The sequence below is a fragment of the Eucyclogobius newberryi genome, unplaced genomic scaffold (assembly GCF_026437365.1).
Source record: "Eucyclogobius newberryi isolate DKJ021-1_F unplaced genomic scaffold, fEucNew1.0.hap1 SCAF_15, whole genome shotgun sequence".
NCBI lineage: Eukaryota > Metazoa > Chordata > Actinopteri > Gobiiformes > Gobiidae > Eucyclogobius > Eucyclogobius newberryi.
The window spans coordinates 19,454,770-19,482,446 of NW_027315779.1; the positions used below are offsets into that span (position 1 = coordinate 19,454,770).

Genomic DNA, 27,677 nt, shown 5'->3' on the forward strand with positions numbered 1-27,677 from the left:
ATGGCTTGAGTCTCAGGAGATCTGTTGGGCGCTTTTAAGCATCCTGCAATTTTCCCACATGAGCGCACAATACTTTGCAAATGCTTCTTATTTCTTAAGGACAGTGTTCCAAACCAACATATAAAATAGATGGTGGAAATAGACTCAATAAAACATTAAAATAACATTCTAATAAAAATACTGTCAGTATTAAAATTCCATAACTTGCAAAAAAAAAAAACATTTGCTGTTGAACCTTGGTGCAAAAAGTATCCACCCTCTAAGGTCAGTTTTTCATTGATGATGGTGCTCAGGTATGAATATTGTTGTACCACTTTGACCGTATGCATGTCAAAAGAAGCTGGAGGGAGGGAAGAAGGGGACTTCCCAAAATCAACACACATCTCTTTGGTCTTTATCAATTCCAATTATTTTTTTAAGATAGAGGATTCACAGGACCAGGTCAATTAACAGTGACACACTGACAGTGTTATCTGCAAATTATAATGTGTGGCCATCAATATATTGGCTTGTGCAGTGGTTTGTTTACAGTACAAACAGAAGGGCGAGAGGACACAGCCCAGACAGGGCACTATTAACCCTCACTCGCTGGGGACTGTCCGCCAGCCTTATCAGTGTCATTCATTGAAAGTTTCTGGGCTAAAATGTGTGGCTAAATGCAGCAAACTTACCAACGTTTTGTTTCAAGTTTACTTGCAACCTGATTCAAAAGTTCATGCTGGACAAGTTACTAAAAACGATTCATCACTGCGGATGTGAGTTTCACAGTCCTAAATCATTGTTGGTTTTGGGAATTTTAGGTAACAGATTTTTCCAAGATTTTTGGAACATTCTGAAGTTCAAGAGGTTTCCTGAATATCAAACAAAAAATATCAATTAATAGCTCGGTGCAGTTTTTAAGAATAGAGCCACTTATTCCATCTGGGCCAGGACCTTTCCTTTCTTTGACCCTCTGAAGAATCCCTTTTCAACTGTCAGTATCAGTGTTCAATGATTGAGAGGAATCCCTTTTAGGAGCTTTTCTTTCAAATCAACATTATTAAAACAATTCGAAAATGGTTTGCCATAACAAGGTCAGCTTTACAATCACAAGTGATGTAGGTTTAGAAGTCTGCATTCCTATCATGGATTTCACTCCATGCTGTGCCGGGTGAGAGTGACCAGAGCTTAGTAAACTCTCAGTTTTGTCTTTGTATCCTTTTCTAGACACTTTTAGCTCTCGCTTTGCACTGCTTTGGAAACCCAGGATTTGTTACTTGACAAATCTTTACAGACTTCCTGGGTATAATAGATTTCGCTAAAATGTAATATACGAACACACAGTATCAATCAATTCATATAGATCAACGTACGCGTCTAAGAAAATGTCTGTACAGATGTAGAGGTCTTGAAGACGCTGAATGACATTGACCAGACCAGAACTAATCTGGGTTCCATCTTTTGTTTCTTCTGCTTGTTGTGATGCAGTGTGAAGCCACATAATGACACGCACGGCCCATTGCTTTTTGTCCACAACCTGTTGAACGGGCAAACATAAAATAAAAGCTATAACCCACTTATTTCCAGTCAAATAAACCATACTGGAATACATCAGGGTCAGTTTGTTTCCCACTTTTATGCTTTAACAGGTGCTCTTATCAATTTACTTTACTTGATTATTATATCAAGTTGTTTATGTTATGTTGTTATGTTTAAGATCATGGCAAGTATTAAATAATAGAATTTGTATCAAGCAAATCTAAAGTTGTATTGAGAAAATCTAAATTTCACACTGACAAGAAGAGAGCAGGAAAATTGTGACTCCTCTGATAGTGAGCCAGTACCACCTCTACTGGGATTTCTAATTGGAGCAGGGACACCATTAATGTGGGTTAAAAGCTGTGACTAAATATCTATTAGTTTGAAATCACACTTTACAGCTGCCGTTGCACATAGCTCATCTCCTGCTAAACTGTTGAAAAAGCCATCTTAACTGTTATGCAACATATCATCCCCATCCTCCATCCGCTACTAAAAGTTTAGGACAGTAAAAAGCTGCCACGTCCTTTGAGGCGCATTCGCATAGGTGCTAAAATATAACTTTCATAAGAACGAGATCCATTTGAGATCGCTATAATAATTATAGTGCAGAGGCTGTTCATTGCCCTCCAGAAGCGATTATGGTAAACCTTGGAGAGAGCTAAAAGAGATTAGACTGAGAGCAGTATCACCAAAGGGACGCCTGCACCTTTGAAAAGTTTGTCGTTCACGGCGCCAAATCATCGATCATCCGGGAAAGTTAGAAATATATAAGCAAAGTGAGTGATTCATTCTTTTCCACTACTGTGTTTAATCACATGTAATTAGATGAAATCAGAGCTCCAAATGTTTAAAACTCAATGACATTTCTCTTAAAACCAGCAGTGCCCCTCTATTAGACATACTCAGCCTTGTATCTCTTAAGGATGGGAGCTAGCACAATGTAAAAGCAAATGGTGAAATATCCCCACAGAGCAACACTGTCCTGTACAATTCCTTCACCTCATTAATGTTTCACCAGATGCGTCTTCATGCAGGCTCCACATAAAGAGATCTTCCATGCTTTGCTCTGAACGCTGGAGGGGGTGAAAGGACTATATTACAAACAAATAGGGCACAAATAGCCTATACATCTTCTTTATTAACCTGCGTGTGAGCTCTGGTGAGAGAGTCTCCTGTAGGCAAAGTGATTTATTGTGTCATATTTGGTCTACGTGGATTTATGGCAGAACAAAAAGGGCCCTGACAAACAAGATACATTTTTCACCCACACTTCTAAAGCCTTGCATGGACCGAGCTTAATCGGACTATAATCAGGTTTGGTTGTTATTGCTCTTTTGTTTGTTTGTAGATGATCGAAACATTTAAAATGTTTAACTTCCTGTATAATCCAAAGGGGACGTCTTATGTAAATCCAAATGTTTTGAGCTTTTGACCATGTTATAATGGTGTTCCTTTCTCAAAGTTGTAATTTGATTCATGCATGTTTGAGTAATCTTGTACTGTCCTGCATTCGAGGCACGAATGCTCCCAAAAGTTCTGTTTTCACCTACCCCCTACCTCTGCCGACTTCTCTTTGTTTACTTGTGAATAATGTTAGAGTTAAAAGATGTCACAAGGACATTTTTTAGCAATTATCAGCGCTTATCAGTTCTAGTTTCATTCTAAATCCCTGAGAAAATGCATAATAGATTTTTGGGCAATAAATATACCTGGAATTGAATAATATCCACATAATAATCCACAATATGGAATAACAATTCCATATTGCGGATCCACCAGAAAATTCACCTTAAATTATACCTGGTTTACCACAATACTTTTTTGGTAAATTTTCCCTTTATTAATCATCAGCAAAACAGAATGTCAATCTTCATAAATTCCATTAAGTACTCCCTTCATTCATACACAGTGGCCAAACAACTTTATCTCAGACTATGATAAAAGATAACCTCATTATAATCCAGGTTTAAGCACCATTTGACACAGGGTTAATACTTTGGTGGAGTCAGCTCTAGTAATGTATACAATCGGGTTCTCTCTCTGTTATTTTTTTTCAAGAGCATTTCCTTCAGGGGCAATAGCATTAATCTCTGTTAAACTAAGTTACACTTTCAATGTTGGTCTAAGCAGCTTATTGTGGGCCGAGTGTCACAAAACAGCATGACTCCTTTTGCATGTTCAAAAAAATGTCCTTGTGTATTATGCATAGCCGTAAAACATTTTGAGCGATCCAGTTCTTCTCAAGTGTCGTTGGGCATGTTAAGTTGTAGCTACTTCAAGTGTTTTAGTGCCACTTACTGCGTCCGAAGACTTACTGGGCATCTGTTCTCACTCCAGTGCCGTTAAATCGACCTCCACCTTCTTCTCATACTGAAGCTAGAGTTATATCACTAAAAGTATTACCTAAGAACCCTTTTGCCTGAGAATAGAGCGACCTATTTCTTGCTAATTTAACATGTTTGGACCTCTTCAATTTGCCATTTTTAGCAAATCCAGCATTCCTCAAGTTGTTCTGTCAGAAGCATGTGTCTTATCTGCACAAATCCCTGCACAGTGACAATACTTGACTGATGTTTCCCACATATTTGTTTATACATTTGCCTTTAGCTGAAAAGCTTTGTATCATTGAATGTAGTTTAAGTGTATCTAAAGGTCAGAAAACATTTGGCATCTGGCTAGGGGCTAAAAAGCAACCTTACCGAAGTAGTGTTGCTATGGAAACCTCATTGCGACTGTGTATCCATGGATGATGTCTTTGTGGTTGCCATCCTACTGAGCTATTTTTGCTTGAAATCAACAAATTGCTGTTGCTTTTTTATATATACGATTGCCAAAGTCGTTTGACTAGACATGATCCAACTGGCCATGTTGAAAACGCTTAAGCAAAGAGGACCCGTGTTTTTTTGAGAGGGAACAGTTGTTTGATAATCCTCTTGTGCCAGGGTGTCACACAGAGCGGCGCTGAAAGACATACACCACTGCATCCTGTCACAAAGACATTGTTGGTAGAAAACTATTAATGAGGGTCTGGGGTAGAAGCGTTGTTGCCTTTGGGTGACTCCACTATGCTACTTTTTTTTATCAGTTAAGAAATCAATCACACTTTGAGAAAAACACGTTTAATAACAGAGACCCAAAGGCCAGCAGTTTAGGGACATAACATTGATCTAGACATGTTTCTTGAATTGTGCCGAGGTTTCATTGCAGATGACTCTCATAGCCTCTTGTTTTCCCCTGGCACTACATGGATATTCTGCAGTGAAGGAAAAATCACTCAAACGTTGTGTCTAGGTGTAGATGCAACTGTCTGTGACCAACTGTTCAGACTCTAATGCATTTTTGTCAATTAGGCCTATAACATTTACAATAATGGTGTGTTTCTTATCCACTTGTGTTATTTGCATTTGGAAGTTAAGCAATAGCTGTGTCTGTCTTTAAGGGCTATTGGAAAATCAATTCATTTAATGAGGCCATCTGTTGCTGCCACTGATTCTTGTCTAATTCATGTTGCCCCCTTGTGGGCAAAATGAAAACGGTCTAACAATTTAAATGCATACAATATTTCCCCCAAAGCCAAGTCAGTGATCCAGAAATAATGAATTTAATCAAATGAAATAGGATAATTCAGAGTGAGTGGATTTTGATTGTTATGTATGAATTTCTCTGCAGACTTATATAATGAGATTTGAACTGTCCTTGTCCGGCTCCTGTTTTCTGTCAAGTTTAGTGTTGTTTGTGTCACTGTCTTTAGATGTGTTGTTTTTCATTGTTTGTGCTCTAATTGTTGTGTGTGAGCCTGTGTTGTATGTGTTTGTATTTGTAATCCTAAATGTCACCTCTCTAGAGACAACAGATGGAAAGTCGCCTACGGCTACTATTGGTTACATTTTTACATCCGTCCCTAATTCTTATATAAATAATATCTTTTAAAGCTATGTTGTGTCTATATTAGATTTAATGTGATGAAATAAAGATATGCCTACATACAATTGTTTTCTGGATGAACTATGGATGACTATTAATGCATTTAAATATTTTATATAAAAGCCATTCACGCTGACGTTTAATATTTAGCTGACTCATTGATTGACATTTATTCACTTTTTTAACCACTGACACTGTCTGTACACTAGACAACAGGTACTATAAATAACCACTAGAGGGTACTCTCAAATCAGTAATATATTAACCAGCCTTACAAGCAGACGGGACGTTTACTGAAGAATTTGCTACACAATATTGAATAACAACATCTACATATTAAATTTTTTGACACAGAGATCATTTGGAGCCCTGAAACACAAGAAAACAGTTGACGGCTTAAATACAGCGATGCTTCAGTTGTGAAAATCAGCACTATCTACAAGGTGAGCCATGACTCTACTGACACAAAAATCTACAGCAAAAGATAAATGATAATGCATAGTTTATAACAGTTGTACTATGAAGATATTAAAGAAGCATTCTGCTCTGATCCGAGTCTAGAAGATTCTTAGCCACTGTCTGCAGATGGAGCCAAATCCTCTGCAGCTCAGCCTCAGAGCACCACATCTGCACCTGTGGCATTTGATCCTTAATGCATTGGGATGAACTAAATTTAGATCACAACAGATTGCAAGAAATTGTGAGTGACGAATACCCAGACTGCGTCACCAATTTGGAGCAATAACAGGCAGGATTTTGTATAACTGTGCCTCTATAGTTAAGGTTAAGGTAAACTTTATTGATCCTGATCTACATGTCTCCAGATCTTGAGCTGAGGGGTGTCGACAGCCTTTGTACACTAAAATCTCAATTACACAATACACAAATAGAATAGGTACTTCTCTAAACTAAAAGCAGTACAACATATGACATTGACCCCACCTTGTAACAGTAAAGATAAATTGCCCAGACCTTAACTTGACTAGAGATCTTCTTGTCCATGCAGTGACCTATGAAGCCATTACATCAACTGTATAACAATGAATCATACTTCACTGACCCTGACCACTACCTTGTAAGATTATAGCTACAGGACTCTCTGGATCTATATAGTAAAAACAAAGAATTGCTCTTTTTAACCCGTAAATGATCCTACCTGCAAAATTTCACATTTGAGTTACTGTGTCTTGCTTGAAAATCAACCAAATTGCTTGAAAATAAATAACAGTGCATCAGAAAATGGCACATAAGCCAACAAAATGAACTTGTAAAAAGAATTTAACAGCAACGAAACATGAGAAAAATGGTGTGAGATGGATACAAAAGGCAACAAATAAATAAATAAATAAACAGTTGCCGGCTGCCCTGCCCCCTCATCGGTCTCCAGGGAACCAGGGATTATGGAAGAGAGAGAGAGAGAGAGAGAGTGACAGACATTGAGGAAGAGGAGCGAGCGACGGAGGCAGACGGAGACGCACGATTGGTAGAACAGGCAAACATCAAGCGTGATACAAATATTCCTCCCGCAGACTTGAGACCGCGAAGGACCCGGGGAATGTGACTCAGGAAACTTAAAACAGGTCGGAGAAGTGTAGAGCGCATTTCAAACCAGGGTTTTTTTCCCTCAACATGTAGATCACGCTGCATGTGACGACTCACAGATTCTCCTCATGCTCCTCTTTTGAGACTCGAACGCGGGCAACTTTTTTGTTTTCGGAGAAGGCTGAGGGATGCTGGTCAGATGTGGAGAGGTAGGTTGTTACATGTTGCTGACTCCGACTGACAAAGACAAAGTAGGAGTGGACCGTTCTGTGGCAGGCACAAATCCGACCAGACAAAGATACTTCACATCTGAAACAATCGGCTGCAGTTTGAAACAAGTGGCATTGTGAAGTTGTCAGATTTCCTCAATGTAAACTATATCAAAGCAATATAAGTGATGCCACTGCAATTTGAGTCAGTCTATTTCTTAAAGCAACAGTTGAATTGAAAGCCATATTCTCAAGCCATAAGCTGAAACAGTAACAGTTTTGAAACAACAATTGCAGCTCTTTTGGGGTTAGACAAACTCGTGTAAATTTTGGAATGGTTTGAGAAGAAAGTACAAGGTGCAAGAGACGTATATTTTGCCTGACAGAGACTAAAAGAGGAGCATCAGGCTGCAGGCAGAGAGACAAGCGTGGAATCAAACTCTTAAGCACTTCCTGAAACACTTTGGAAAGGGGTCATTCCCACGGATACTAAGACCGAGCATGCAGTGAAGGCTTATTGATTTGGACAGAAATTGAAGTTGAGCACTGTAGGCACCCAACAGGCTTTTGAGTCAGGAGAGAAGGGGCGCAGGGCTGGCTGGATCAACCATGGCGTTCACCTTTGCGGCCTTCTGCTACATGCTCACCTTGGTTTTGTGTGCGGGCCTCATCTTCTTTGTCATCTGGCAGGTGAGTTGACTTCTCCCTCGAAGCTCAAATCTCTCTTATCCCTCCTACATAAGCAGACAAGCACCTGCACCTACGCACACTTAGAAAATAGACACCCCCTGAAGGTGTTGAGGCACACCAGAAATGTGTCAGCCTTCCCCCTGTTACATGAAGTTAAGACAGACTATAGAGATAAAATGATATTACTCCTCCTTTCCACCTTTACGACCTCTAATATTGTGCAGGTATAATTAACTAGGACTTTCTGAATGTTTTGGACTGCACAAAACAAACTGTGATTTATGAGATCCCCCTGTTCTGGCAGTAAAAAGTCCCTCAAACAAGGCTAAGGCAGAGCCGGCGGTAATGAGCGAGGGAAGGAGGATAAACACACTGATAATAAATCCTGGAAGCAGACTGGATGTGTTTGCCGCCAGCGTTTTGAGCACAGTTTGCACCTCTCTCACCAGAGACCCTCGTGCTCTCTGTGTCTGATTACACAGGCTCTGCAAACACTAAAGCATCGATCCCTCACCTTTAATATTCCACAAAGGCAGCTCTGAATAATGTACCAACAAACAGAAGCAGGGATATCAGGCTTGAAATGACTAATGTACCATTGTAAGTGGGTGTGACTACATGAGTATGAGTCAGTGTCCGTGCTCCACAGAAGAGTGTGTCTGCGCCTCATGACACTGAAACGCTTATCAAACTCTTCATTTCCCTCCGTACCCCGTCTGCCTCTACCCACCAGAGTACAGCACCCCGGTCCCTTATGCCCTTGACCAATCACAACGCTCCCTCACTGCTATAGTAACCATGGAGCTTACTGAAGGGCTCACCATGTCTCCATGGAAACTGCATCTGTTTACATGTGAGCGATGCGTTATGCTGAGCGAGTGAGCTGTATATGTCTGACTGCAGGCAGCCATTAGTGCTGTGATAGACACTGATGCTCACTTATCTGTATACAAGCGGCTCTTAATGACCTGTCAAATAGCATGCTGCTTTAAAGCTGTTCTCATGATGCACTCAGCAGGTGGGCCACGCCACTAACGCTAGTCAGTGTTAACTTCTTGTTAGCAGGAGCATTAGCCATGATCTACACTTCAAGACAGCATAGGAAAAATGCCTTTTTCTAAGGTTTTATAAAAATGATTCTCCTTTGAATTACATTAAAGTGTTCTACAATTTAAATAGAAGAGTATATTCAGGGCTGTCGAGCAATGTTTCCTCTAATTCTTCATGTGTCTGAGCAAACACACAAACTCCCTGAGCAGCTCCTTGGACCACTGTGAGCCGCATCAGACGATCAATTCAATTCAATTTATTTTTGTAATGCCCAAAATCACAACAGTTGTTCTCTCAGGAATATCACATCCATCCACGTTATAAGCTTTGTTAAAAGAATCAATTTACAGCAGAATTGTCTGTTAGATTACTTTTAATAAGTGCTTTATTCCACTAACAATGAGAAAGACAAATATCTTGTTCATTATCTGTGTAGCAGGAGCGGAGTGGGTGAAAAAAAGTGGAATAGGAGTTGAAGGCAGAGTGGCCCATTAGAACACCATAACATAAATGTATTTTTTTATAGACTCACTTGGCCATAGTTGAATGATATCCTACTATATAACGTCAGCTTGATTCAAAAGGTTTGTTACATAAACAGAGCTGAATATTGGTTTGTATAGATTTTTGTATTAATTTCATGATCAGCACCCTTTTTTAGTACAGCATGTAACCATGTACTTTAGAGGCAATAGAAACTACTTTAACTAGATAAATGAACGATAGATGAGTTTATATCACACTATGGAACCTTCCAGGCATTTCACCTGAGGAGCCTAATGTTCGTATGTGCGCAGCTTATAGGGAACTGTGTTGTCGAGGTAATCTTCTTTTATTCTTTTCAGATCATTGCATTTGATGAGCTCCGCACAGACTTCAAAAATCCGATTGATCAGAGCAATCCCACCAGAGCGGTAAGGAGCCTGTTCATGCCTTTACTTTTAAGAGCCACAGGAGACAGGAAAAACCCTTCTGTGAAGAAAATTCACACAATAAAAGCCACACACGTACTAACACATACATTTAGATCAGACACACTCCATAACACACATTATCCCTGAGTCCCAGTTGAACACTACTGATTTAATAGAACAGCTGCACAGGCATTTCTTTAACGTCAATTTGCAGGAATGGTTTGGTTTAGACAATTGTTTTGACAGATTATTGCCAGCATAAGGGCAGTTAGTTGACATCTGTTCAATTATAACGTAATAGGAATAGCATCATTATGCAAAAAGAGAGAGGAGGCTCATCCACACAACTATGAACCAACTAAAAACATCTTATATAACTGGAATAGAAGCACAAAGTTCGAGTCCCAGCTCCGAAAATGTACTGCAGGTCGTCCCCTGTCTCTCATCCCCATTTCACGCTAAAAGCTGTTCTATCTAATAAAGCCTGCGGGCCAAAAATCATTTAAATAATAATAATAATAATAATAATAATAATAATTTAATAATAAAATAATGTAAAAAAATAAAGTTGGTCTCGGTATGTACACAGATGTTCACACAAAAATGTATACATGGTAAATATATGTTAGTTATGTGACTGGACTAAACCATGCCGTTTCACTAAAACTTGATGATTTATTATTAAGATAATTAGTGTTGATTGATTGTGAATCACTTAAAGTGGTTCTAAACACAGTAGCATTTTTTCCTCTAAAATACCAAAAGCACTAAATGGAAAAATGAGAAATTATTAATATTTTGGCTGATAAACAGTAAAGCTTAGATCACTGAACTTCATAATACATTCAGTGGCACTCTAGGACATTTCCAAACATGAAACAGTGAGCAAAGAGAGAATTGCTGCCATAAATAAACAGAAAGTGTGACTTTGGTCGACTCTGAAAGCTGCAGGCTGTAGATTGAGGGCAACAGCCACTTTGAGGTCGCTTTGGGAGTTCATAAATTCATAAACACTCTCACTGACTGCATATAGAGCCGGCTGAAGGGAGCACACAACTGTTCCCATGCGCACTAACACTAAGAAGCTGCTTGGGTGACAAGAGAAACTTCCACGTCAACTCCCACAGAGGTCAGGATGTGGGGCCTAATCAACCGTACATGTGTACAGTTTTTAGTGGAGACGTCTTCATTTAGGGAATCAATGTGCTGCAGCTCACGGTATTTTTTGTGGTCAGTAAATGCAGCAAAAGACGTACAGCTTTAATTTCAAGCACTGATAATTGAGTCTGATGTTATGTTCCACAAGGGATTTATTGTAATGTGCAAATAGCTAGGGATTGGACCTGGATTGTCAACTGTGTGTTTATTGGTGCAGCATGTATCAGAGACAAAGACACAAGTGGTTACTAACTGAAGGGTTGATTCCCTCTTACCCAAATGCACACAGCGTTTGTCTTCAAAGGCAAAATATTTAAAAAGAAAATATTGCCTATATTATTGACAATGCTTTTTATTCTATTTATTCATGCATAGTACTAATAGGCATTCTAAATAGTTATTCAAATGTATAATTATAGAAAGAATATTTAAATGAACAGTAATGTATAATTGATTGGTTATAGCGCCTTGTTTTCAAATTCAGGACACTATTCGATTTTTTTAAATTTTCTTTTACTTTTTCCTATTCACTTGCTCAAAGCCTTTCAAACAGAAGTAATAAGGCGAGTGACAAAATGTTTAAATATTGACTGACATTCTGTGCATTTCCCTAACAGAGAGAGAGGATTCTGAACATTGAAAGAATTTGTAACCTGCTCCGTCGGGTGAGTATTGCAGTTTGTCACCTGCTGCTGCTGGAGAAGGAGAGAGGGGACTTCACGGCAGCGTGACCACTTCACTTCAGCCACTGTAACCACTGTCATCATTCACCATGACGCACCACAGCCATCTTACATGTTCTCCAGCTCCACAGCCCCCAGCCGCACTCCGAGCTCAGAAGTACATTCACGCTGCTCACTGTTTGATCACATCTAGAATAAACCACCCAGCCACATGTACACAAAGTCTACTACAGGATTAATACTGGGGAACTATGGATTATACATACTGATACTAGACAGATTTTTTTTTACTTTTTACTTTATCCTTGATCACACCAACATTACATAGTAATATATTTGTTGCACATATAATACATGTTTTATTTCCCCTACAAAAGCTACTTGGTTTTAGCAAATCCTTTTACTGGTCATTGGAAGCATTGAAAAGTCTCATTTGTTTTGTGTCTGTGTGTTACCATGCTGATCATTTGAGATTGCCCTGAGGTTTGAGACTTCATTATGTAAGCCTTCTTGCGCGGAATAGAAACTATAGTAAATTTCCAGTTGTCGCAGCTTCACACCTTAGGTGAGAACAGTGTTTGCCTCATGGCATGTCTTCAAAGCAGTAAGCTGTACCTGACTGCATTAGTGTTTCCTTGGCTTGTGCTAATGTGAACTGTGCTCTGGTTGCAGCTGGTAGTACCAGAGTACTCGATCCATGGCCTCTTCTGCCTGATGTTCATGTGTGCTGGAGAGTGGGTCACACTTGGCCTAAATATCCCTCTGCTTTTCTACCATCTGTGGAGGTACGTGGTGTCCCAGAGCAAATGTGCAGCCTTGTGTCACAGCCACTAAGCCACATGTCTCTTTTATTTGGAGGTTTCTCCACCGGCCGGCAGATGGGTCAGAGGTCATGTATGACCCGGTCAGTGTGATGAACGCAGACATCCTTAACTATTGTCAGAAGGAGTCCTGGTGTAAGATGGGCTTCTACCTTGTGTCCTTCTTCTACTATCTCTACAGGTGAGGCTGTTTTTAACTACCAGCACTCTGTGTACTAGTTCAAAATCACACTTGAACATTTGCTAAAGTACTTGTGAAGTTGCTAAAAACACAGATATTCAAACACATTACATTTTTCTCTCTTTCTCTCTGTTCTTGTTTTTTGCATCTTGGCCTCAAAAGTATGGTCTACGCTTTGGTGAGCTTCTAATAAACCACCAATCTGGAGGCACACAGTACATTTTGTAAGACAGAAGAATGAATGGAGCCAAAAATGCTGTATTTTTCAGTGTATTATTCCCATCTATTGGTCTGGATTTCCCTGCGGACACTGAGAATGTGATGTTGATGCCTCAGCTATACCACTTAATCCTAGCTACTGGCGTTGACAAGCTCTCAACCCCAGTTCAGACGGCTTCAAAAAGACATACAAGGACTCTGTTTGTGTTGCCTTTTATCCATAATGTTCATTTACAATACTTTTGAAGGGCTGGAGATTTGCCATGCTGCTCTTATCAATCCACCTGCTTAATTCACTGTGAAATTCCAACGCATAGGAGCTGAAAACTACAATATACTATGTATTCTGTGACTTTGTACATGTTTACCACTGACAGTTGCCTCTATCAATAAAATCAATACTTAGGCTGTGTGTTAGGGACTTAAAATGTATAAGTCTTTAGGCAAATTCAGGAAGGAACACAGATATGGATCAGAATAATATTATAACCACAGAAAATGAATGAAAAGATATGAATAATTGTACTGTTAAACTGTGAAAGAAACAGCAAGTGAACATTTGGTGCCAAATGCAGGAAAACATGGGATATCCTATAGATTGTGAAGCGTATACATTGCATCTCATTACACAGAAGACTGCATATTGTGGTCATAATGTTATGTCTGATCTGTAAAGTGACCATTACAACTCCCTTATTTTATGTTTCGAAAGATCAATGGAAACTTAGTTGTAAACTTCATCCTACACAAGCAGACTTGTCCAAAGATCTTGCTTCTTCTTCTTTTTTCGTCATTGTGCCAAAAAAGCGTATTTAAGACTTAATATATGCTACTCTTAATTCGGTGGAATGTCTTTATTTTGATTTATTTAATAGCTACTAATTGCTCTTTTATCTCTAGTGTACAGGGATCGCCTTATTCTTCTCTCCAGTGAAGTTTACTCATTTGCGTTTATACTAGTCATTTTAGTAATTCTTCTTAGTAGAGTTTGAGGTTCAATATACGGTTATTATGTCTAATAAGCAATTGAAACTAGCAATGTAATTCCTCATGAGACATATCGATGCAGTGTTTTTAAGTCTGTGATATCTGTGTTACAAACATGACCGCAATAGTGACGACTTTCAAAGCCATTCATTCTCAGCTTACATTTGTATGAAAGCAGAGTAGTTACCTCATAATTTATTACATTTAGTGAAATACAGTGTCCTAGTGTCAGTTAGTTATCAAGTTATAACAGAATGCCCGTTTTACAGTTTTGTTTACACAGTATTAGCATTTTATGTTATTTTATTTATTTTAACTGCTTAGTAATATACCAACGTCCATAGAAATAGGACCCAAGTTTAGTTTTGGGTAGCACTGTTTTGACAGAGGCCTTGTAATTTGTTTGATCACTGAAAAATACAGTGACGCTTTGGTTGCTATTCCCTATATTTTGTACTTTGAGATACGTTAATCCAACATAATTGCCATCAGCAGAGAAGCTTCCAAAAGTAAAATAGTTTGTTGTATTTTTAGATAGAACTTGTCACTACCTACTCAATATTTTCAAGTAAATTATCAAAACAATGTGTTGAAATATATTTACCACATCAAATACTGTGTTATTATACGACTTTTAAGACATTATAATCAAGCTGCCTTTTTATAAGAGTTCAAAGCCTCACATTTTCTTGACAGAAACATCTGGCTCGTCACAGAACATTAACTGTAACCAATTACGAAAGCTGTGATGAAGCTTTGAAGCAACACACCCTTCTTTAATATGCCTTCATGTCAGCTAATGCTAATGAAATTCTAGTTCAACACAGACATTTTCACTTCACAAAGGAAACGTCAACAGACCGATGATTCTTTTATGTGTATTTTGTGTCCATTGTGAGTACAAAAGGACATTTAGACCTCAAAACTAACCGAGTGTGGACAATCACAATTAAAGCACAGACGGGAAACTTATTTGAATGTCATTCCATAATCGCTCTGGCCAAGCGCTTTAGGCGATTGTACTAATTGTCTTTTATACATTTATTGTTAATGTACAAGTCAATCAATGTGTTAATTTATATTTAACAGCCTACACTATAATGTACAGTTAATAAACTATTCTAATAAAATCTAATGGTAAAAGATTATAAGAGAACGATTCTTATTCCCCGTTTCTAAAGGGTCAGTGTTTGGTGCATCCGTGACGAGCTTTGCCTGTAATTCTCTTCCAAGTCCAAATAACTGGGAAGCTGAATGAAGTGGGGACAAATTGCCACCAGCTAAGAAAAGGCTCTGAAAGGCAGCTGCATTCAGAAGTGGCTCCACCAGGCACAAAAAGAACAAAATTACCCATCGATGAGAGAAGATAATACTCCAGCTACTCTCTGCAAATTACCATCCGAAACGGCAGCACGTTACATTGCGTAAAAGAACTTAAGATGACTGAAGTTCCCCAGAAGCTGAGAAAGATTACACTTAGAAATTGAGCTACTTTTAGGATTTGTTTCTCCCCGAGGTTGTTTGAATGGAAAATGGCAGCGTGCTGGTCTTCTGGGGCTCATTTATAGCAGTTGTAAGGTTATTATTTTGTCGACATAATGATTCAGGCAGAAAACGACGCAACAAGCATATATAGACCTGCTTCAAGCTGGCATTGGTCTCCCCCTCCACTCTTACTTTCAAAAGGACATATCATTCTCCCGCTGTCACCATGGAAACAGAATTGTGTTAGAATCCTGTTGACTCATTCCGAGGAGCGTCCATCCACTTCAGTACATTTTGATACACTTGGACACTAAACTGCCCGCTGCCGTACGATAGTCAAGTCAGGCTTCACTTCTTATCATTTCTCTACTGAAAAACGTTGTCGCTGTAAATTATATTCTATTTTGCTGCACGAGTATAAACAATTATTATTTTAAGTCAAATGATCATTCCTGAAACTTTTAAAACACATTTTTAACCAAATAAAGAGCTATAATGACTGCAGACTTTTGGATAGAGAATAGTTACAAATAAAGAGAAGAAATAGTCGATTATTTTTGACATTTTGATTTAATAAGGCCAATGTCTCTGTTGCAAAATAACTTATCGTATGTGTTTTAGAGTCTGTATAATCCAGAAATTTCTTTTTATAGTTGATTAATCGGTGCAGTTTTATACTTCAAATGACACCTTTTTATTATTATTAAAACCAATCACATTTAATGGCCAAATATGAAGTGATTTTTGTCATCCTCAACATGCAATCAGTACAGAAAAGAGCTGTGGTGCATTGAAAGTCGAAAAGCTCTGTATAAATAGTGACCATTTACCGAAGGAGAGTAAAAATGGATGAAGAATAGGCTGAACAGATATCGGAACTGCCCATTCTTGTGATGCTGTCACAACATTTTTTTACGCCTATTATCTGAGACTAGATGAAGGACAGGCGAGGAACAGACTGATTCTGTCAACAAGTTACTATAAGTTGTGCAAACTGCAAAAGCAATAGATTACCAATTGTCAAAAGACAACTTGAACATATGAGAGCTTAGATGCCCCTGGTTTATGGCAGGTGAGGCAAGAAGCTATATCTTACACCTATATACAATATTTATTTACATATATTTTAGCACTCAGACATTAATAATCTCATTAACACAATCCTTCATAGCTGGATGTTCTTTTTTCCTGCGTAATTCTCCCAACTTCTCTCTCTCTCTCTCTCTCCCCCTCTCTCTCTCTCTCTCCCCCTCTCTCCCCCTCTCTCCCCCTCTCTCCCCCTCTCTCCCTCTCCCCCTCCCTCTCCCTCTCCTTCTCTCTCTCCTTCTCTCTCTCTCTCTCTCTCTCTCTCTCTCTCTCTCTCTCTCTCTCTCTCTCTCTCTCTCTCTCTCTCTCTCTCTCTCTCTCTCTCTCTCTCTCTCTCTCTCTCTCTCTCTCTCTCTCTCTCTCTCTCTCTCTCTCTCTCTCTCTCTCTCTCTCTCTCTCTCTCTCTCTCTCTCTCTCTCTCTCTCTCTCTCTCTCTATCAGTGCTCTATGAGAGAACCGTAACCATGGAAACAGTCTACAATGCTGTCTACATGCTCAACGTGTGTCTGTTGGCATACGTACACAATTGGCAACCAACTGCACAAACACACTACACTTGTTACACTTTCAAGGACAAGGATAATTTTGCTCATTCATTATTATGCAAGGCCCCGTTGGATGTTGCAAATGATTTATGATTTATACGACATGCGTTCATATGAGACACGTTCAACAGCAGCGAACAACCGTTTTTGTACTTGTACTAATTACCTAACTTTACTGCTACTTGAGTACAATTTTTCATTACTCTTTCCACCAATGCTCTTTTGTAAAGCAATTATTAATAACAAATACAAATGTACAATCGATCATAAGCAGTTGATAAAATGTTTTTGTAAAGCGGAATAATCGTTTTATAATCAAGTAACAATTTCGGTGACAAACGTGCAATTTGTGTCCTCCCCCCATCATTAGTGTGTGACTAAGGGCAGGTTTGGAGGCCGACTTAAACCTGAACAAGTTACTACCTAGAAGCCTCTGCGTTTTAAAATACAAAATGTTTCATGTTTAACACCTCAAAAGGACTGGCTGCACTGTTTGTCTGAACCTGCATTATTAAAGCTGGACTGTGAGACCATGACTAATACAAACTGTCATCTGCGCCTGTCTCACTTATGATTAAAAATATGCCTTTAATATGCATTTGACTGGAAACGTCAATTAATTTGCTATAAAACCATAAATTCATATAGTCTTCTTTGCAAATGCTGAATGAGATGTCTGCGGTCCCCAGTAATTACTCACAATGAAGGGCCTTGATTAATGAAGTCTAGTGAAGGGGGTTTCACTGGACGAGACTGATTTTGGTCTCTTTGTCTCTTTTACAATTACAAATCAAATGAAGTACACATATTACTGTTGTATGTGATAAATGGGGGCCGCCAGCTACTCCTGCTTTGGCTTCAAATAATAACCTGGACCATGTGTAACGCTGCCTCTTGGGAGAGTCATTCCTGATGCCCTGAAAGATGACACGGACATTGAGATGGACCAATATACTGCTACTGTGAAGTGGTTTTCACAATAGGGTTTAGGCTGGATGCCCTAAATTCTCCTTTTATATTTTCAGCTCTGTCACTTCTGACACTTTGCTGCCAATACAGTTTTCTCCTCACATTTGACACAGTCTCTTGCCATGTGCATGTTGTCTGTGAGAGTCGCTCCAGTTCCTCTGATGTTTTCACTGTCCTGGAGTCTGGGGCCACCTTATGGATTTGCTATTGTTTGTGACCAAATTACTCAAATATAATCACCTATTTAAACAACAATATGTATCTTCTGTATCTATAGAATACAAGTTTTAGTCAATAACTGCGTTGTGGATAAGTACCCAATGTACTCCCTACTTTTTCATATTGCGGTCAATACTAGTACTTAGTAGTAAGAAGTTCCTTGAGTATTCACAGTAAAGATCAGACTTGAGCCAATTTGGTCCTGGTTTGAGCAGATGTAGACTTGGTTTGAAGGATTAGTTTCAAGTTTAGTCACAGTTAAGTCCAAAGATGCTGTGAATTTACAACCTTTGTGTTGAAAGATTATAAAAAAAAAGGATAGCAACATACTGTAATCACTTTGGAAAACCATTGATACCTTTGTCAAAATAATGTGAAATTATGATAAGATTGATAGTTCCAAAGTAAATGTGCAATATTTAGTAATAAAATATTCAAGCATTATTGTAAATATTTAATATTATTGTAAGAATTCATTCAACTCCTCTTTCTGGAAAAGCCCACCTGCTCGTCGGCCCCTGCTCCATGTGAATATCACTAATTAGCACTTACATTATGACAAACAACAGAAAATAGCTTGGCTGAGTGCTGTGTGGGCGAAGCCACAGCAAAGGTTTAAAGGTGGAAACTGAAGGTGTGCGGAATTCCTTGTGTGTGTTTGTGTGTGTGTGTGTGTTGCGTGTGTGTGTGTGTGTGTGTGTGTTTGTGTGTGTGTGCGTGTGCGTGAGTGTGTGTAGGTGTGTGCGTTGCGTGTGTGTTTGTGTGTGTAGGTGTGTGTGTACATCCAGTAATGGCAGGGTGATTTGTATTAGAAAAGGCCAAATATGATGTACATATTTTTGTACAAACTGCTGTGGTTAACTCGACGATGGGGGAATCTGTTTGAAAATGGGTCTGCGCGAAAAGAATAGCGGGCAAAAACAAATATTAGTGAACGACAGATTATTCAAATGTAGTTCCGAACAAAGGGTAACAAAAATGTGCAGGCATCATGGTCCACATTAACACTGCCACCTCCACACTAAATCAGCCTGCCATGTGCAGAAGCCATATAAAGCATTCGTAAGGACTAAACTCAGCCCATTTTCAGCCCATAATTAATTTGGAATATTTTAACAGTGGAGCAATCATTTCCGTAGTGGCATTTCTGTTCCTCCACACTCACAGATTCTTATAATAAAAGTCTATGTTCTGCAGAAACACACAAAAGACCTAGGCTCGATGGAGGCTTTTAACATCGACGAAGACAATCCATTTAAGCAGACTGATAATAACATGGTGGGAGAGGTTATTAAAAACTGACATGGGTATTAGCTGTCATCTTCTCTGTCAGCAGCTCTGCTTCCATTCTCATTCTCTCTATATATAGTTTGAGTTGAATAAAATAGTGGGGGGGAAATCAACTCAGTAAAATTTACAGAACACACTTTTAAAAATAACAATTACAAGGATTATCAAGAAAATGCCAATAATTCAAGGCAGTACAGAGAGAGGCCCAAAAAGGTGCAGTGAAAAAAACAATACCCATCCCCGAAGCACTAGAAACTGCCAAACAAAGGCTCCAAGCCTTTGCCACCAGAAGAAGTACACAAGAGAAAGTTAAGGCAATGGATAAACTGGCAGTTCGTAATGTAAAGTGTATGCTCAATGGCGGGGCAATAACAGCAGAGCAGACCCACCAAGGCTGGAAACCGAACAGTACTGGAAAAGAACATGGGAGAAGGAAGCATCACCACAACAGTGATGCACAGTAGCTGGTGTAGGGAGAACCACAGCTACATCCCTGAACAGAATCCAGTTACCATTACAGTGGCAGACCTCCAAGAAAGTGTCTCAGGTATGAAAAACTGGACAGCACCAGTCCCAGATGTGATTCACACCTACTGGCTAAAGAAACTCACTGCAGTCCATGAGCGCCTGGCAGCACAAATGAACCAGCTGCTAAGAGATGGGACTCACCCTGAAAGGCTCCGAATAATGGGACTATACCCTCAAAGGGTATCGGCCAATAACCTGTCCCTCCACAACATGGAAGTTCATGTCAGGCATCATAGCGGTTAAGAGAAGTGGGCACATGTATCAATACATGAGCAAAGCACAGAAGTGCATTGGCAAAGAGGCCCGAGGGGCCAAACACCAACTCCTGGTTGACAGAACAGTCACTCGAGGCAGCAGAAACCGACAAACAAACCTGTGCACTGTCTGGATTGATTACGAGAAAGCCTATGACTCCATGTCACACACATGGATCTCTGAATGCTTGGAGATCAACAGAACTCTAGATGCTTTATTGCAAACTCAATGAGGTTGTGGAAAACCACCTTTGAGGCCAATGGCAGGGCACTTGCACAAGTCATCAGGCATCTGCATAGGTCTGAAGTACAGCACAGAAGAACTCATCATGGCTGCACAGGAGAAGACCCTGAGCACAAGAGCAGTAAAGACCAAATCTACCACACCAGACAAGACTCAAGATGTAGGCTGTGCAAAGAGTCCTGACCAAATGGTAATGGTGAATAAACCAGACATTATGGTTTTGGATAAACATAAGACGAAAGATATTGTGTTTGACGTATCAATACCAAGTGACCACCACACATACGTAGTCTAGTTTCTCAAAAAGAAACATGAGAAACTAGAGAAATACCAAGGGCTCAGAGAGAAGCTTTAGAAGTTGAAGGCGACAGAGGAGCATTGGAGCACTCAGGGCAGTGACTCCCAAACTGGAGGTGAGGCTACAGCAGATCCATGGAAAAACATCAGACATCAAAGTGCAGAAACAGCAAAGATACTGCGCAGAACCCTCAAGCTCCCTGGCCTCTGGTAGAGAACTATACAAGGTGTTAAAACTGAGATGTCTTACTAAAATAATAATATACATTGTATGACCGCATTGTAACACAAGTTTTGACAAGACAACAAAAAACAGCAAAGTTATGGCTTATTTTTTATCCAAACAATATTATCCCGTAATTGTACAGACATTTTATATTACACACAAGTTCCAGGTTTACAATTGTAAGTTAAACAATGGCAATAGACAGATGTGCATGCAAGTACAGAGTCTGTATGGTACATAGTGTTTAAATATTTACTATTGCTTATTTAGTAAATGAATGGAAATATCCTGTAGGGAACCTGTTTACAGTAGAAGTCCCAGGATGCTCCATATTTAAGCTTGCACTGTCTCTCATCTCGTGCCTCTCTGTGGATCAACAGGATGGTGAAGTATATGACGTAGAAGTATGGCAGAAGATTTGAAAACCCTGGAAAACAAAGAAACCAACACTAAATGCAAGTAGAAGCCAGCACACATATTGTCATGACATCTGAAAATGGGAATGCAGTTTTGTCAGTAGCAATTATAACTTTCAGTCCATCTCGATTACAAAGGCTGCCGCAAAAGTGAGTCACGTACACTGGAATATAAATGAGCTGCATGTGTTGGCGCGAACAAAGGTCTGACAGGCGCCATTTGAGGAATTTAGATGTTTTAGGAGAACATAAGGCAGCTTACACACGAACAAAGACAGCAGATTGTCACAGTCCTAATTGCTGTAGCATCAATCGCTAACACCATGTAATTATGCTATAAGTACAGAAAGCACAATGGCTTAGGCTGGCCATCAAACCTCTGTTCTGTAATTACCATATGGACTCAAATGTATCTGTGGGAAGTATCTTGTACAAAATATACAGTTGTGATGTGACTGGAGTTTGTCATCACTGTTTTGTAATTGTTGGATCCTGTTGTTGTAGCTTGAATGTGATAAGGAGCAAAATGCTGCTGACTGTTATCTGTCAAACCATATGTTCAGCATGTCTTTACCACATGGCAGGGACCAGGCCAGGGCCATGAGGAGGTCTCCGAGGTAATTGGGATGACGAACAAAACCCCACCATCCGGACACCAGCAACTTCTTCCCCGATGCTGTTGGAATGGTTTTCAGCTCTGACAATAAACAAGTTAACACCATGTATATGAAATCCTTTGTAATACTTCTTTTGAATTACTATTTAACATACTTGAAACATTTGGATGGTTTGGATCTCTTCGGAATATATTTTTCTGTGAATTTGAACTCCTAAAAATATAATATCCGATTCCTGTTGACAAAGAAATAGCAATTGAGACCAAAATAAATAATGAGCAAAACTAACAAGCACATTATAATATAAAATTATGTAATGTAATTACCATTAAGTGCTATTATTACAGCTGCGCCAAACAAACTGAGGGACTGTGGGTGAACAACTAGAAAGGCGGCCTGTAAGCTGTAGGTGAAGGGAACCCAAACCAGGTCTCCAAACACCAGCATGAAGCCAAAGCCATCGTGAACAATGTCCATAGTCGAGAGAACGGCCTCCTGAAAATTACTCATTATTAGTGATTAATAACAAAACTCGATTTGACATGACAGAGGTTGTAATTAGCGCGTACTTCGTTCCACAAAGCATCGCCGACATACAGCAGCTGGAAACCATTGACAAGGATCATTGCGAGGGATGGGGAACCTTTAAGCTCCACCTCTTTCATTAGTAAACCCAAATTAATCACCACCTGTAAGATAAGATAACAACAGAAAATGTTTACCTTCATGAGCAATGATTCACTACAAGGTACTTTTGTTCTGCTCCTAAGGAAAGCATTTTGTCAAGGATTTTTTATAGAATAAAACCAATGCTCAATCAATATGCAAATCACATCACACTCAATGGAAGATGATTGCTGTAGGTGAGGCAATACCATAAGGGAAAACGGGGGAATGAGATGGTTTTGTATGCTTTTGTGAGAAACCAATATGATTTATATTTCTTGCAATAGAATCCACTACACAACAAAACTAAAAAAATATGTATATTTATATTATATATATATATATATATATATATATATATATATATATATATATATATATATATATATATATATATATATATATATATATATATATATATATATATATATATATATATATATATATATATATATATATATATATATATATATATATTATGTATTATTATTTATACACAACCCCCAAGATACAATGGAGCAGGAAGGAAAGTCAGATTTGACTTTATAATTCTACCTTTCATGCGTGTCTACAAACCCCTATCATTTTGGATCGTGTTCAATTTCGAATAGTTGCTTCCTCACATATACGACTTTGAGGAAAAATACAGGAAATCTCCCACACACTGTCTGTAGCCAGGCCGATGGAGTCTTTTTCTGTCCTCTCCTACGCACCTGCTTTTAAAACATTCAGATATGCAAACCCACTACCGCTTGATGGAAGTGCACTCACAGACCAAGGAAAAAGTAAATATGGCATTAAAATATCTGCTTAATTGGCACAACGTCAATCAAGTCTGGATAAAAATGGGTCTATTTATTGGGGCCTTCCTGATTTGTCTGATTTGGGCTGATGACTAATAGACAGGGGGTGATGTGATTTACTGTGTCAGGTCATTAGGGAGGGAAAGTTTCTGCCTCAGACTGTGACAAACTCACAGACCACACAAATCAGTGCGAGACTGGAGCAACATTGCCTCCTGTTGGTAAATGTGTGGATCTCCAGCAGAGCTCAATATTGAAAACAGTGTGAGCATTAAATTATTCAGACAAACTAGTCGAGCTCAGTGACACTAACAGCAATAATCAGCTTGTACGTGAACAACTGTATTATAATGCATAGAATATTTAGGAAGCCTCAATACTTTTTCATACCAGTTTTGTGTGATTAAAAAACATTAAAGGAGGTTCCATGTGCAGAGAATATATATACAATATTCACCCATCCGATAAGACCCGGCCTCAGCTCGCAGAAATATTTGAGGTCAAAATCTTGAATCCGAGGGTTAAGTTCCCGCCCAATGAAAAAATCGTACAAGGGATTTCCTGGAGAAAAAAGAAAATGTAATGGCAGACAAATTGTACAACCATATTATCAAATGTACAACAATATTTGAAGCAAGGTCACATCAAGGCCATTGAAATGAATTGTGACGATATCTTGAAAATCTCTTTTAATGGCTTCATTGAATCAAATAAATTAGATCATGCTTTATCATGTGAAAATGATCATGTGAAAATGGGTCAAACTATTTACGATGTTAAAATTCAGAAGACATGTTATTACTCCTATCTTTATTATAAATTATGAATGAAGTTATTCAGAGAGACCAACAGGTGCAAACAATATCACTAGGAAGCCACAAGACAAACATCTGTGCCAGGTCTGTGTGCTCTGCCTCAGGACGCACAATCGCTTTCTTATCACTGTGTTATTCTGTGGCTGTTATTGGTTTGTTGGTTTATTAGTCTGTAGGTATTTTTCCTCATAATAGTAAATTATAGTAATATTCATATTATTATTGATAATCGCTAGGTTTCAGATGACATCATAAAATTCCATAAACCAATATTTAATACATATAATGGTAGCTAGTGTGTTAAAATATTGATGTTAATGTTGTTAAAATGCATATTTTTGTTGTAATGAAACAATGAGTGGGAGGTCAGAATTCTATAAGATAACAAATTCAGAATTGTTGTTTTAAACTGGTTTATTGTTGATATCTCTGTAATTACTGGGCCAATCCCATGTCGTATGAAACTTTATGGAAGATTCACATTTTTTATTTTTTTAAATAACAACTTATGATTCACAAAGCTTATTATCATTATTTGTTTGGGATTGGCTCCATAAACTCGTCATATTAATGTTATTAATGTTAATGGCTTGACTTATGTAATATAATGTAATTGTTCATTTAAATTCACTGAGAAGATACTGAACATTGCCACTAATTACAGAAATATGAACCATAAACCAGGTTAACATTGTTTTTTTTTCAGTTCAGATACATTTCTATGTTTATAGTATGTTCACATTAGTATCTTTACCAGTAAGTGTGTTTATCAAACCAGATTAAAAAATATATTACATTCAACACTGTCTCTTATTGTGTTAATTTGATTCATCTAGTCTCCTCCAAATCTCTGATAAAACATGAAGACGCGCGCGCTGTAGTTTCTTGTAATTAACCCACAAGCAAAGAAACCGTCACACAATGACAAATGGCACGGGGGTGTATATTTGTGGATGACTTTCTTTCAGCAGCCTCCATCTCACCTGTGTTGCCCCCTGGAGCCAACGCGTCGGAGGAGACTGAAAAGGAGTGTGCGTAGAGGAAGACGGAGAAGAAGAACGACAGCACAATGGCACACACAGCCAGAGGCTGCAGCAGCTCAAAGAGAAGGCCCAGAGATGCACCGAGCTTTAGCAACAGCAGAATCAGCCCCACACTGATGCACATCGCATGGAAACCTGGGAGAAATACAACAGCACTGGCGTTAGCTGGTGGAGGCAGATAAGGTGACTGACATCCCTGCCATAAGTCCTGTCCAACGTGATCAGTGAATGACCAGTGTGACTATAGAAGGTTCACCTATAAACATGACTTTACAGGGTACTCAGTTTATACTCAGAAAAACTAAAGGGAATACAGCACATTACCATTTATAGGATACTTTAGGCGTGTCTTGTTTTTCAGCTCTAGTCCTTCTGACATCTGCAAACAAATATAAACAAATACTTCTGCATTAACTGCATTATGTAACTTTTCTGCCACTTATTGTTTTCATAAAGATGCTATTAGTTTGCCTGGAATATTCCGCAGCATGGCATTACATTTATCTGACTGTCTTGCATTTATTCTATTCCAGGTTTTTTATTGCCAAGAGAAATAGTTAAAGTGAAACACATCTCTCTCCACAGATCTCATCAGTAATTTGGCCTGGTGGCATCACCTGCTTGTTCCCATAGAAATAGAAGTTTAATGCCATACTGTCGAACATTCTAGACAAGAACATCTTCATACATATTCCTACCAGAAAAGTTACATTGTGTACCTTTAACTTTAAAAACATGACATAACATAATAAAATAAATGAGTTTATACCGGTGTATTAATTAATTAATTAATTAATAACATGTGTGAGATTGTGAGCGTGTGAGATTGCTGAGAGTGCTGATAGAATGGTTGCATGATTTCTTGATGTAAAGCTTGTAAAAAATACACACACACACACACACACACACACATACACACGCACGCACGCGCACACGCACACGCACGCACACACACACACACACACACACAGGCACAAAAATAATATTACTTTTCCCAGAGGCAGAAGGTAGAGCAGTGCATGTAGGCCTATCCATCCCAGCAGCAGCACAGGGGCCAGTGGGTGCCATAGCTGGTCAGTCGAGGGGAAAGGAGGAGGCCACTGGAAGAGACTACCTGAAGACGTCCGACTGACACCAATAAGAAACAGCACAGTCAGCGGGAGGAAGACTGGGATACAAACAGCACCTAGGATGTACCAAAGAATGATGATTATACGATGTAAGTAAGAAAACTTGTGTTTGGTGTAATTCGCGTCTGTTGTGTTGTCATGCTCGATACATGAGTTCAAACAGATGGAAGTATAATTGATGTCGTTGCTTAGTTCAATGGACACAGCAGGAGACAAAGCCTTACAGATAGGCATGCACAAAACAATAACCACACAGATTGGCACATTTGCATATTACTACTCAAGAATACAAACTCCTACGTAATAATGACATCAATTCAGTATTAGAAAATCTGGAATTATTTTTCATGAACAGGGAATAACACAACATGGACATTGATTACCAAGTGTTCCTCCAAATTCTCTCTCAGATGTGTGTGAGAGTTTGGCTGCTTGCTTCATCGTCAGACTCCTCTTTCAAGATGAGTTATGAACCTATGATAGTGAAAAATACACAGAATACACTATTAATAAGATGACCAGGCTGACACGATATGGATTGTTTATATCTGTGATCTTTGAACAGGGAGTAAGGGGCAAAGTGCAATTTATGTCCTTACAAAACAAAACTATACTTTGTTTCACGCGTAGTGTTTGAAAAGCAACAAAAATAAAACCTTGGTGCAGTGTTTTCTTACCGTGTTAATGGATGAAGATGTGATCTGAATGTAGTTACAGCACCTGAACTACTCGAGCCGAACCTGGGTGTCTTGTAGTCTGTACACGCCCCCTAACGTCGTTTCCCTGCGCGGAATACTCGATCAGCCAATCATATGACTCCCCTGTCATCACAAGAGGGCAGGGCTTAGATACTCTGGCCAATCAGGTACCGTTGTGAGGTGGCGACAGAGTGGAGCATGAATCTATTATAATATGGAGTGGACTTTCTGGTTCCGTGCACCTTTTTTATTCTACGCACCAGTTTATGCCTTATAAAGCTGTAATGTTATTTTACACGGTTTATTTCATATCATGTTACTACCTCTGCATGACATTTTAAATAATGCATTTTTTAAATATATAAATTAGAACCATAGGTAAACAAATGATGACAATTAGCACATGTGCATGCATCTTTTTCTTTATTGAAGATATGCAAACTACAC

General features: G+C 38.9%; 2 protein-coding genes across 7 annotated transcripts; one reads left to right on the top strand and one right to left on the bottom strand.

Moving 5' to 3' along the window:
* The first annotated feature begins 6,845 nt into the window (after nucleotides 1-6,845).
* On the top strand, nucleotides 6,846-25,465 carry cnih2 (cornichon family AMPA receptor auxiliary protein 2). 6 transcript variants are annotated; one of them, XM_072446568.1, is made up of 8 exons: nucleotides 6,847-7,196; nucleotides 7,760-7,886; nucleotides 9,782-9,850; nucleotides 11,626-11,673; nucleotides 12,364-12,476; nucleotides 12,550-12,693; nucleotides 12,856-12,871; nucleotides 12,963-15,042. In XM_072446568.1, the coding sequence occupies exons 2-8, from the start codon at nucleotides 7,806-7,808 to the stop codon at nucleotides 13,005-13,007; spliced, it is 516 nt and encodes a 171-aa protein (XP_072302669.1). In that variant the 5' UTR covers nucleotides 6,847-7,196; nucleotides 7,760-7,805; the 3' UTR covers nucleotides 13,008-15,042. The 6 variants fall into 6 exon arrangements, with proteins under 6 accessions (XP_072302671.1, XP_072302669.1, XP_072302673.1 ...); XM_072446572.1 differs by lacking the exons at nucleotides 12,856-12,871; nucleotides 12,963-15,042 and adding exons at nucleotides 21,423-21,497; nucleotides 22,043-22,190 and having other exon boundaries at nucleotides 6,847-7,886; XM_072446567.1 differs by having other exon boundaries at nucleotides 6,847-7,886.
* Nucleotides 21,140-27,259, bottom strand: tm7sf2 (transmembrane 7 superfamily member 2). Its single transcript, XM_072446566.1, has 11 exons — nucleotides 27,210-27,259; nucleotides 26,916-27,006; nucleotides 26,392-26,588; nucleotides 25,727-25,781; nucleotides 25,343-25,537; nucleotides 24,002-24,105; nucleotides 22,645-22,764; nucleotides 22,402-22,570; nucleotides 22,230-22,310; nucleotides 22,033-22,155; nucleotides 21,140-21,469 (listed from the first exon to the last, which is right to left on the bottom strand). The coding sequence occupies exons 2-11, from the start codon at nucleotides 26,971-26,973 to the stop codon at nucleotides 21,309-21,311; spliced, it is 1,263 nt and encodes a 420-aa protein (XP_072302667.1). The 5' UTR covers nucleotides 26,974-27,006; nucleotides 27,210-27,259; the 3' UTR covers nucleotides 21,140-21,308.
* Nucleotides 27,260-27,677: the final 418 nt, after the last annotated feature.

Coding starts and splice junctions, on each gene's coding strand:
- tm7sf2 (XM_072446566.1), bottom strand. CDS start 26,973: ATGAAGCAAGCAGCCAAACTCTCACACACATCTGAGAGAGAATTTGGA. Junction 26,589..26,915: donor AGAATTTGGAGGAACACTTG/GTAATCAATGTC, acceptor GGTACATCCTAG/GTGCTGTTTGTATCCCAGTC. Junction 25,538..25,726: donor CCTAAAGTATCCTATAAATG/GTAATGTGCTGT, acceptor TATTTCTCCCAG/GTTTCCATGCGATGTGCATC.
- cnih2 (XM_072446567.1), top strand. CDS start 7,806: ATGGCGTTCACCTTTGCGGCCTTCTGCTACATGCTCACCTTGGTTTTG. Junction 7,887..9,781: donor TCTTCTTTGTCATCTGGCAG/GTGAGTTGACTT, acceptor TATTCTTTTCAG/ATCATTGCATTTGATGAGCT. Junction 12,477..12,549: donor CTTTTCTACCATCTGTGGAG/GTACGTGGTGTC, acceptor TTTTATTTGGAG/GTTTCTCCACCGGCCGGCAG.